Source organism: Opisthocomus hoazin, chromosome 3 (assembly GCF_030867145.1).
Source record: "Opisthocomus hoazin isolate bOpiHoa1 chromosome 3, bOpiHoa1.hap1, whole genome shotgun sequence".
Lineage (NCBI taxonomy): Eukaryota > Metazoa > Chordata > Aves > Opisthocomiformes > Opisthocomidae > Opisthocomus > Opisthocomus hoazin.
Window position 1 is genome coordinate 28,756,254 of NC_134416.1, and position 12,271 is coordinate 28,768,524.

Sequence of the window (12,271 nt, forward strand, 5' to 3'; positions counted from 1 at the left end):
CACCGAATACAGCTCCACCACCTGCACAGAGGCTTCACTACTCTGTACACAGGCACAGAGGTATCCACGTTTAGGCATCTTAAGATAAAGCTCGTAAGGTATCTGCCCACAACAGACAGTGACTATGCATACACAGGAAAACACTGGGTTTCGCAGGGACATTTGAACTACCTCCAGACTAGCAGAGCGGTAGAGCTGTACTGATGTAGCATGCTGTACAGATTAATACACTTCTTAGCAGGAGTGATAAATCCCTGTTGAGCACTGCTGTGCTATAGCTAGGTCTTCTGTACAGCAGACCGCTTTGGTTAAGAGATGAATGTTTACCTTTTTCTGCCTTTAGCAGAGGCTGCTGTTAGGGAGCACTGTTCACTCCTCTCCCAGCTGCCTAAAACTGAGAACACTGACTGCCAGTAGCCATTTTAATCAACATGCATATAATCTGTAAGAACCGTATTCCTGTATTAGCCCAGCTGTTGAGCCACCACAGCAAGCAAGCACATACAGGGGATGGGCAACAGGGAAGACCTACAGAATTAACGGTTATAGGCTTGCAACAATTCTGACAAAAACCGAAATCACAGAGCTCACTCATTTCACTAATACAGAGAGCTTCTGAATGAAACTGGGCTTAATGCATGGTTGCGTGTCAGCTCACGAGGTGCTTTCCTGTTAACATCAGATGATTTCCCTGGTTTTCATTAGGCGTTTTTCCTGTCTTTCAGCATCACGACATATGACAGACAGGCTTAACTGGATTAATTTCACAATTAAGATGTGACACAATATATCAAATGCTACCCTCAAGTACATATATAGGATATTAAAACTGAACAGTTTGTTCATGATGCTATATAAAAATAGTTTGGCATTGGCAAGTTGTATTAAATAGGATTTCCAGCTAGAAAATGTCTAATAGCAGGTCTATAAATCAAGGATATGTTTTCTGTTCAAAGACAGATCCACCTTGATAACAGCAAAAAACCTGTTGCTTAAAACATCCCCTGCAATCTGTACAACTGATTACTTAGATCACAAACTCTAAGAGCAGACATATACTTGGTTGTTTCTTCACCTCCCCCCACCCCCACCACAGAATTAGATTAAAGAATATAGGGAGAACCATACCAAAATCAGAGGTCTAGGGCCATCCTGCACATTCTTGCTGAGCAGTCATAGGTTGGTTTTTTTTTTTGAGGAGTGGCTATCATGGTATACTGAACAGTGCCCATATTTTCTCGTGTTTTATGTAATCCTGAAGAGTTTCATGACTGATCAGGTGAGTCATTTGCAATAAACAATGTTTCAGAAGAACTTGCACACTGATCAATAAACAAGACAAGTTTGGGGTTTTCTACCCCCAGACCTTGCAGAACAAATGCTAACAGACCATTTACCCATCTCGGATTGCTTTTGTCTTCATGACACAATGCTGCTGCCAACTTATGCTCCATCTGTGATCCAATTAGGAAAGTCAGGTTATCCTTTCCCACTACCCAGCAATTTATTATTAAACTTTGTATGGGCAGCAAATAAATACAGAATGCATAACCAGCATAATAAGCCAAGAGCACAGTCTTACCTACCGCATTGCAAATACAACCCTGGTCTTACCACCACATCAATGAGGTGGGCAATTTATTACCACTGAAACCTGTCAAGTGGGCTTTTGAGTTTAGTTATTTATTTTCTTCCATGGAAACCCATACCACATACGACTGACATGGGTTGTGCTTCAGCATTCACATGAATGGGATGCCACATACAAGGACCAAGATTCACATTGGTCTGCCCATTTAAAGGATTAATTACCAGATTCAGTCTGTTTTTACTTCCCCCTCCCCCACAAACCTACTTCCCATGGTAAAAGCAACTCATGAACTAGTTCCAAGTTTTGACTTTTACAAGACAGCAGTTTAAAAACCCCAGTCATTAATAATGTTTAATACCTAGCTGGTTGCGACAGGAGAAAAGTAAAGTGAAACCTATGTTTTACCTCCACTGCACGGGTATTTGATGATAGAACTTTTCCATGTTTAGCTTTAAACTACAGACTGTAATTAACGCAATATTTTAAAACAGTAAACTACAAGAAATAACTCCCTAATCAAGATTTGGTCAATCAGGTTAACACTAAACTGAAAAATACTCTAGTAATGAGTTTGCATAGATTGTATTTGACAACACATTCATGACAAAGGGACAATATCTACTTGTTTGCACAGCAATTAAATATGCTGTAGCTGTTGAATAAATAATTTAATCCAAAACACATTTGCAAGCCTTTTTCCTGCTCAAACACTTCAGTGCTAGGAAAGACATTAATGCATCCTCCATTCACTGTTGAATAAAAAGCAGAACAAGAAGGAGGAACATCCTGAAACTAAAGGCACTTGGCAAAAGAAGACTTCCAAACAAAAACTGGGAAAAACTACAAAACAGTGAACCTAGCGTGAGAAACCATGAATGCATTCATTCTAATCCCCACTTCATTTTAAGCACATTTGTTTTAACACAGAGGCAAATACAGAACAATGAAGAATATTGTTAAATTCTGTACGTAAAGCTCTGAACATCACAGAAAACAGCATCTGCCAAAACAGTGCTTGAGGAATACTATCACACTTGAAGCACCTCTCAGCAGGCTATAGATGCTGATCCCTGGAGACAGACACTTTGGACTTTCTCATTTGTTAAGTTAAACCTAACTTCTTCACTGTACATAAGGCAAGATGACAACACCAAGCTGCAGTATGCCATGTGGCAGGCTGGAAGTAAGCTACTTCTCCTACCCACAGGATCTGCTTCATTCTTAGCCTCATGAAATTAAAGACGGGATTTTGGCCAGATCTTCCAACTCCACAGATTTTTCTTTCCATTTATACATTACTGAATAGCAATTGGGAGGAGCACAAGTTTCTTACATAGGATCAAACATCACCCAAAAGAACTACACCTTGGCATCCCAGAATGCCTTGTGCTTGCACTGCTGAGCAGCAGCACTGATGACTGCGTCCATCGGTCTGTGCTCAAAATGGTGACTGGTGCAAATCAGATGGCAGGTATTTTATTAGTCATGAACCCAGATGGACTGTCAGCATCAAGGAGCTTAGGACACTGCAGATGGTTAGAACCAGAGACCTGAATTATGTACCTATGCGAGGTAATCTCATGACAAATATGCCTCCCCACTGAGGAAGAGCAGAGCAGCCTAGCCACCCTGCAGAGCACTTGCCAGAAACAGTTACCAGGCATCCTCTCAGCCCAGAATTGTTCTAAGCACAGGGACCTGAGTTCAAAAGCCTAATTATAAACAACATTTCATGATAAGACTATGCTCCTCACTGCATGTATCACATTGTAAGAGTCTGCCACACGCAAAACTCTGCCCTGCAATGAGGAAATGAGTGGAAGGGACAAATATTTTAGTGTACTCACCAAGTCATGCACATAGAAGGCAAATGGAGAATACGGAAGTTAACACAAGAGAAGTTGTAAAATACTATCAAAAGCAAATACTATTTTAAACACAAGCGAAGAGAGTTAACAGAACATTCAGTTGAAACCATAGACTAAGAGAAGAGCTCCCACTCCTCTTACTCAGTATTAAACAGTTCTGTTGACACATTCCTCTAGAACAGTTTTAAAGGCAAACTAAAGGCTTGTGTTGACTGACAAGATTCAGCCATCCTTCTGTGTTGAGCCATGTATTTACAGCTTATTTGGAAAAGTAATCACAGCATTCCTCTGACATACAAAGTAGCAGTACTTTCTGCAATGCAACATGTTTGGTAGACAATGCAAACAGAGTAGGTCCTCCACCTGTGGCAGAAGAGCTATTCCTATTTAGTTTACCATCAATTCATTCTTATGCCATTTTAATCTACACATCAGTGTTTTAAATTATTTATTAAATGTTGTATTGCTCTATACAGGGTACAGTCCACAACTTAACAATCTCAAATTGCAGCACTTTATCTGCAGTACTGCCCCTGAAGGTAATCATGAGAAGATGAGAACTGATACAGGCAGAGCAATGTTGACAGAAATATTTGGGCTTTATCAGGGGGTGAGCAGCACCAGCACACCTGATGCAGGGGTTCAAGCTTCACAGTGGCATTTAAGAGCTCTGAAGTCTGTTTCCATTTATACTTTGCTTTGTCTGGCCATCTGGTCTATTCATACCATGGACTACACAACAGAACACATTCTTGAAATACAAGTCATTCATAAGCTTCAGCCCTAGCAGAATGGCTATCACATGCCATATCAGTCCAACACACATGGATTTCTGCATAATTGATCATTTTATTGGAATCTGTTAAAGAAGTTTGTTCAGATCACCTGTTCAGCAGGCAGTTATGCTGATTCTGTTCACTCCATACATACTGAGCAAGCCTCCAAGCAATACATAAATATTTTGTCTGATCCTATACATATCCTTACTACAAAAAACAGCTTTTCCTCAACAGAAATTGCATCCATGGGACCAATGTTCATTTCTTCTAGCTATAACTTGTACCAAATCCTTATCAATAATCATAGGTTAAATACATCAATACATGTAATAGAGCTTTAACAGTAAAAATTAAATATTGCAACAGCTTAGATACATACTGTGTATGAATGATAGAACATAAAGTCTACTGACCTAGCTTAATAACACAGTCACCAAAACACAACATACAGAAGCAATGTCAACAGCCAGTACTTGTCTAAGCATTTCAGAGTTCCCATTTTCCCTTCAAATAAAGGGCTGTGCACATCTTGAATGTGAACTTGGATATTGTTAACCTTACAGCAACATTGATCCTGATACTTAAGGCTGGGTGAAGAAACAGACACATTAAAGCTGCAGGCCACTGACTACACATAGCACTTGTGAGTTTGAGGAGCCAGCGTTTACCACAGCACAGGTTCATTGCTCAAACTAAGTGTACCCTATGTAACAGTAGCATTAATTGTCAATATTTGTATTTAGCAGAAAATGCCACATTAACCAAAGTAAGCTGGGTTTTTAAAGTGTTGATTTAATTAGCTGTGATGAAGACTACAGAGGTATTTTAACTGAAATGCCATGCTGACCTATCATTGTTCTCTACAACACAGGCAGCCGGTTACGTGTGTTCTCTCAGTCATCACAAGCTGGTATTTCAGTCACCATTCAGGTTTTTAACCTAAATCTGTACACAATGCAACATACCTAAAACAGATGCAATTAAGAGTTGTCAGTTCCTGCTTCTCACAGTTTCAAGCCCAACAACTTCAGGTGCACAAGTTACAGCCAATCTTTCAAGTTCAGACTCAACAATTACAAGCCAGAGAGACCCATTTCAGAGGTTGCTCTGTGATAGCATTCTGGACTGTAAGAACATGCGTACACCAGCTGTCCAGAAATACAGATCTGCTAATAAAGCAGGTGCTAAAAGAAGCCATTAAACACACATGTGCATGCCAGGTTCCCCACCTAAAACACTATTTAAGCCATACTTCAATTTTTTGTAATTTGTAGTTTAACCCAACTTACAAATATGAATTCAAGTGCAAGACATCCAATATGTGACAATTTCAAATAGCCAAAATGAAAATAAGTGCAATTACAAAGCCACAAAGAGATTAGCAATGATTTCCACATCTTTTCAGGTGAAAATTTATTTACCAGATAATTAACACCAGACAAGGGCAGAGTCCATGAAGGACATGACCTTTAGGAAAGCCAACAGTCTTGACCAACAACACTGACTTTTCAAAATGTCTCAAAGCTCCTTCATATTGCAAACTGAAGTCTTCCACAAAGTCACCTGGTATCTTACTACACATTGTATTGTATTACTGCCCTACAAGCTGTGCAGAAACCCACAGCCAAGAAGCTATTTATGCACAAGAAGTTTAGAAGTAACCATAAGATACAACTAAGCTGTAACAGAATCTCAGGTATTGATTATGGCTTACACTTGCATTGAAAGTCAACACTTAGACAAATATCCTTAAATGTATGACATTGTCTGTATGAAAGTGAGACAACTTTGTTACACTGAAGACTTCCTTGGTTAAAATGACCTTCTGCTTAGAAGAAACAGTAGACAGTACATTCACAAATAACCATATCTGCTTTGCAAGAATTAGCCCTGTAAGAATTCAACAATACTCCTTTTTACTCATCTTTTCTTTAAGATAATGTGTAGATATTTACAGATATTTATAAACAGGCTTTGTTTCTTGAACAGCCAGACCTTTGATAGTGAATTATTTATCCTCCTTCCCTCCCTCATCCAAGTCTGCCAAATTCAAGACATTGTTCTAGCAGCATTCATTAACTCAATAGTGCAAAGTTATTACAAAAACCTCTTTTCCCAAGCCATGACATCCTCTTCACGTTTGTATTAGGTCAATAGCACTTCCCATTTATTTAGAGCTCTGGGGGAAGGCAGAACAATACATATGCTGAAACTAGCAAGCAACCAATTTGTTTGCCATGGGATTTTTGGAGTTTTATTGTTGGGTGGTTGTTTTTTATTTGCTGCTCATACTGGCCATTGTTCAAACTTCGGTAACCAGTTTGCTCTATTAAATTCACAGTTCCTCATTTTGACATGCACCTATAACATGCGAGTTGAACTGCACCACAATAATTGTAATGTCATCTCTATACATTCGAGCCAGCTCTTCTGGAAGACTAAGCATCTTGGACAGTCGCTCATGATCCACAGTGCCAAACTCATTGTTACCCACTGCATGACGTATCAGGTGAGTTGCTGCATTCTGATCTTCAAACACTGAAGAGATTCTTGCTCTCCTTTCTGTTAAGAGACCATGCATCTGTCCCAAAGTTACCTTATAGCCACCAACAGCTATTGGCTGTTGATGGTGAACACCGGTGAGGTACTCCCCCACAATTCTAGCCACATCTTGCCTGTGCATCGTCTCCCACAGCCCATCTGTGGCCAAAACCAGGAACTTATCCTGCGGCCGTAATCTGTGATGTATGACTTCTGGCTCAGCTGTGAGGTACGGGGGAGTGTGATAGTTCGGAGGAATAAACTTTGTATACTCATTGTCATTCAGCTGATCTGGGCCTGATTCTATGACTCTCTTCTGTAGTTCTATACTCCATTTAAACTTCACATCACCAAAAGCTCTGAAAGGCATCAGCAGACCTAAGAGACGATCTTGTTTCACAAGACTTTTCTCTTCAGACTTCGGATGCTCCATTTTCACACGTTCCACTTCATGTTCGTTTTGTGCATTGTGGTCATATGACAGATTAACTGCAGACCAAGATCCATCTTCCTCCTGAACACCAAGCATCGCCCTACTGTCACCTGTGTTTGCAATGTGCAAGTCAACACCATCCACATGGGCCACGCAGGCAGTTGCACCAGAAAACGCTACTCGCAGTACTAGGTAGTTGAGAAAAGAATTTGGATCTCCTACTTGAGCCTCCAAAGAAATATCATTATCAAGCCTCTTGAAAGCATTAATTAAAGCTTCTTTCACATCAGTAGTCTCTCCACTGTTGAGATCAATGAGCTCCTGCCAGTAAGTTCTTAAACTATTGAAGTAAAGCTTGGAAGCTTCTTTGCTAAAATAATCATTGGGATGCTTGTGCCACTGTAAAATGGGCAACAGAGCTCTGCCACTTTCCACAGCATTTTCTATTTCAAGTAAAGTCTCATGAGGTAACAAAGAGACAGCAATATAATAAAACAGTCTTTCACTGACAGCTTGAGCACAAGCACAACCTGCGTGGCCATCGAATACACCCAAAAGCATCCCTCTTGTCTGTAAGCAAGTGGCAGCACTCCTCCGGTCTTCTATCGGAGCATTAGCAGGCAACTGGTTGCTATCAAAGCCAAGGACAGAACTTACATTTTTACCATCAAATTCGGGGACTTTGAAACTGTATTCATTTGCCTTCAGAATGCTGTTGACCTGTGGAGGAGTGAGGTAAAATCTCTGTGGCGTAGAAGCATAATCCCTTGCGTGAATGAAGTGATTAAAGTTTTCCTTTGGCCTATAAAGGGCCACAAATTTCTTCTGAGGTGCATATCTGAAGTGACTGTGAGCAAAATGAGATGATAAACAGCACAGATGTTTATGGTGGCAGTAACACACAGTACTGCATAGTCTGCTAATCTCACAGTTACGAATCAATGGAAACAGATGAGCTGGTGCTGGCATGGCATCAGACAACAACGGTAGCCTGGAGCTTCGGACTGGAATTGCTGAAAGAAAAGAGAACAACTATGCTTAGGGGGACAGCTAACAGGTTTTCCCCAGAACTGTGTTAAGACATTTACAGCCCCTAACAAAGTTGCTTTTATATGGAGTTCACAGCTTCACAGGTCTTAAGAAAAGGCACTAAGAGCTTCTTGTTTATAGACACTCTGTTGGGCTGTAACAAAAAAGCTACACCATATGCGAGATATTTTAGCTTTTATATCCACTCAGACAGCAGGCAGGAAATGAAAACATCATCCAGACAACGCAGATTCAAGCAGAACTTAAGACAACAGTTAGCATGGAGCACTCTACAGTAATGCCACCTTCTACAAGACTTATGGAGATTTGTTTTCCTGCTGTTTTCCCAGCTGACAGAACCAGATGTGGCATACAAGGAGGAAAACTCTTTCTGTAAGGTTGAAGAGATAAAACATCTAATAGTAAGATTCAACACACAACTCTGAGATTATATACAACTGGGTTTGAGATGCAGATGGTTTAGACAACAAAAGCAAGCAGTAGGTCACAGACATCAGACATTATTTATACAATTACAAGTCAGCAGCAGGTTTTGTTTCTTCTCCCCCCTTTCACAGGCAAAACTTCAAACTTGTGCAACACCATAGTGTACATACACAAAATAGCCACAGCAGTCTATGCAGCAATTTTCTAGCTTATCTGATAAAAATACAAGGGGTAGAAAGCAGATGCATCTCTCCTACCAGCTGCTCATCCACCCCACTAAATTTTAGAATTATGAATTGCTTTAAAAAGCAACTCAACTGAAGGACAACATGCAAGCTGTGTTTGCTTCCACAACTAGAATAGGGCTCTGCACAATAGTCTAAAGCTAGTTCAGTGTTAAGACAAACTATTAAGTTTAGTAGTATAATACTTTTCTTTGATATTTTCTGCCACATCTAAAAACTTTCCTTATAATTTTTCATTCCCCTGAAGAAATATTATTCTAGTATACTTTTCCTTGTCACTTTTTACATACCCAATCACAACATTACTGTGAGTGCCTCAAACTCCTTATTCACTATGCCTCATTACCAGGAAGTCCTTTATAATGTCATACTTGAGAAAACAGTTCCATAGTGGGGAAAAAAAAACTTGAACTGTGGCCTTGTGTGAAGTACACATAGCTACAGGGAATTCAATTTTCTCTTTCCATCTTTTACAATCTAGTTGCACCATAAAAGCTTCTTCCTAGAAAAGGCCATTACAAATTATACAACGCTGACTGCAGTCATAAACGCTAGTCTGTCAGAACTGCTGTATCTCAGATTTAATTGTTCTACTGAAAAAGTGGGTATTGCTGTGTTGTGCAAAGTACTTCAGTTTCCAAATTGATTAATTTTTCAGCCAGGCAGGCATACTAGTATTTCAGATGAGACACAGCCCCTATAAAATATGCAGTAAGCCCAAATATTCGATCTAAAGGATCAGGCAACACAGAAGGAATTTTGTTCTGTGATCCCTCTGTTCTGTAAGCTTTCCATAGTTTCTGCCGCAGGTTTCTGATCACCCATAGCAGCCAAGATACATCTGTGAACATATGAAGTTTCACCCCATTTCTCTGTGTTGCAAGAGAAGGAAACAAGTCACATTCTTCCCTCCAAGTAACCTCCTGAAGTAACCAGGAGTAGAGCCTGTTTCTCTATTACAAGATACTGAAAGCAAATCAGAATTCACATTTCTACCACTCCACTGGCTTCCTAGCATCATGCTTTCATTCCCCATGAAGTGACTGTCAGTCTTTACTTACACTGACAAAAATTCTCATCCTTTGACCTCTCCTAGGTCTTCCACTGAGAGCTATGAAGATTGCTCTGGCTAGTTCTCTGTCATTCAGCTACCAGGAAGAGCTCTGGTAATAGTCCTGTGGACCACAGCCAGCTGTACAGACGCTCAGCAGTGTACTGGCTTGAACTTCCAGATGCATAAAGTTATGTTTGCCATTTGCTTCCCAAAAAAGTCTACTTCTCCAGCCCAGGCTTCACATGCATGCAGCATGACAGAAGTAAACTGTAACTCCAAATACAGGTTTTTAAATCTATTCACTGCCTTCTAAATATAAGCAAGCTATTTTGGAAAGTTATGTGCATTTCTTCATATGACATTTAAAAGCAAAAATTTTGCTTACGGAATGGGAACTTCAAGGTTCTACAGATGTGCCTGGTCTACAGCAGCACCTCAGATTCAGCACTGGTCTCTGGTTAGACTCTGACTAAATAAAATTCTCTCGACTGGTAAGTATTTGTGTTCAGTGCTGACCCATACATGGTGCCAAAAGCTGCTGATCCATGATGAAGCAAAAATACAAATGTACTGCTGTTATAGTGGCTCTGCAGTGCCACTAGAGGATATTGTGCTGATTTTTAATTATTAGATTACCAAGTATTATACGAAATCCAAGAGTAAGTAGTAAGAAGTTGGCCTCAAATTTTCTACAGCCTGTATCATTTACAGCAGATTCCTGTCAGCTTAAGGTATCAGTCTGATTCACATATCAGATTTAATAACTCCTAGTTAAATAAAATAGAAATTCCAAGTTTGCCAACCTGAAGTGAAATCATCTTAAGTTTCTTCCATTTATTCCCACAACATGGATGCCCCAAATATAACCATATACTCCTGCTAGCCCTTGAATAAAGATCCCAAGTTCATTACAGTTGACCAAGACATGGCAGAGAATAAAAAGAGATTAAGCAGAAATTTTACAATCCAATCAAGATTTGTCAAGAGATTAGAATCAAACCAGTATTAAATACATCTCCAACCCCAGAACAGAGTATGAACACTACTTTTCAGGCTACAAATAGAATATGACCAGTAATGAGTCAGGTAGTCAATTTATGGGGTTTATAGTAAAAGAGAAAGAATTACCCCTTGCTTTAATAAAGGCTTGTTACAGCTGTACTATTAAGGCTAATTGATGCTGCACAGACAAGCCACTCCAAAACACCTGCCTTAACTGTGCCAAAGACACCCATGGCTTCAGGTAAAAACTCTTACCCCAGGTGCCTTTCAGACACTGGACGGAGCCGAATGAATTAGCCTGTTGGAGAGAAGGAACAAGAAACATCCGACACGAGCAGCACCGTTAATCCTTCCCTGTGGCCAGGTCTCGGCCCCGGGACACGGCCCAGCCCTGCAGCCCCTTCCCCGGGTCCCACCCGAGATACGTACCGATCCGCCTGGGCCCGGGACACACACACATTCTCCCGTCACAATAAGAAGCCGCCAACATCCACAAAGCAGAAGCCCGGGGGTGGGGGGGCGAGGGAGAAGCAAAGCAGAGAGTTTGTTAGAGAAGACGGAGAGCTCCGACAAGGAGGGGGGAGGACACACGACAGAGAAGGAGACACGCACACACGCAGCCACCGCCCGCCCGCCGATGGGAGCGAGTCAGCGCCCAGATCCGCCGCCCCGCCGGACACCGAGCCCCTCCCCGGCTCCGCTCTCCCGCCCGGGGGAGGCCAGGCCCCGCTCCCGCCCACCAGAGCTGGGCGTCGCCGCGGCGGAGACCGCTGCCCCCTCAGGCGCCGCGCGGACCCGACATGGCCGCCCCCCCTCAGCGGCCCGCCCGCCCCCGTCACGACCCCCTCCTCCCTCCCGGGGCCGCGCGGGCACAGACCTGGCCCCTTCCCGGACGGCTCAGCCCGGGCCCCCGGGCGGAAGAGGGAAGCGGCTGAAGGCACCGAGCGGCCCAAAACGCGTACACAGCGCTCGTCGCCCCTCACGGCAACCGCCCCCGGGCGTCGGGCTGCGCCGTGCCTTATAAAGGCCCCGCGGCCCGCGGCGCGCCGCCCCATTGGCTGCCGGGGAGGGCGGGGAGGGCAAGGAGGGCACGTGACACGGAGGCTCGGCGGCGGCTGAGGGAGGGCGGGGGAGAGGAGGAGAGGGGGTGGTGCGCGCGCGCGCATGGCGCAGGGGCGGGAAGGCGGGAACGCGGTGCCGGCGCTGATGCTCGCTTCTCCGTCCCCCCCCCGCGGTGTGCGTGAGGGGGGACCCCGCCGCCCCTCGGCCTCCCCCGACTGCC

General features: G+C 42.6%; 1 protein-coding gene across 5 annotated transcripts; it reads right to left on the minus strand.

Annotated features, from left to right (window-relative positions):
- Positions 1–4,288: 4,288 nt before the first annotated feature.
- Positions 4,289–11,991, minus strand: PDP1 (pyruvate dehydrogenase phosphatase catalytic subunit 1). 5 transcript variants are annotated; one of them, XM_075415858.1, is made up of 3 exons: positions 11,867–11,991; positions 11,245–11,287; positions 4,289–8,225 (listed from the first exon to the last, which is right to left on the minus strand). In XM_075415858.1, exon 3 carries the CDS (start codon positions 8,179–8,181, stop codon positions 6,574–6,576), a length of 1,608 nt encoding a protein of 535 aa, XP_075271973.1. In that variant the 5' UTR covers positions 8,182–8,225; positions 11,245–11,287; positions 11,867–11,991; the 3' UTR covers positions 4,289–6,573. The 5 variants fall into 5 exon arrangements, with proteins under 5 accessions (XP_075271973.1, XP_075271971.1, XP_075271972.1 ...); XM_075415856.1 differs by lacking the exon at positions 11,245–11,287; XM_075415857.1 differs by having other exon boundaries at positions 4,289–11,287.
- Between the last annotated feature and the right edge of the window lie 280 nt (positions 11,992–12,271).

Bases quoted from the DNA above. Each gene is read 5' to 3' on its own strand.
- PDP1 (XM_075415855.1), bottom strand. From the start codon at position 11,314: ATGTTTCTTGTTCCTTCTCTCCAACAGGCTAATTCATTCGGCTCCGTC. The intron at 8,226-11,244 runs GTAAGAGTTTTT...CTTTTCTTTCAG, and splicing joins GTGTCTGAAAGGCACCTGGG to CAATTCCAGTCCGAAGCTCC.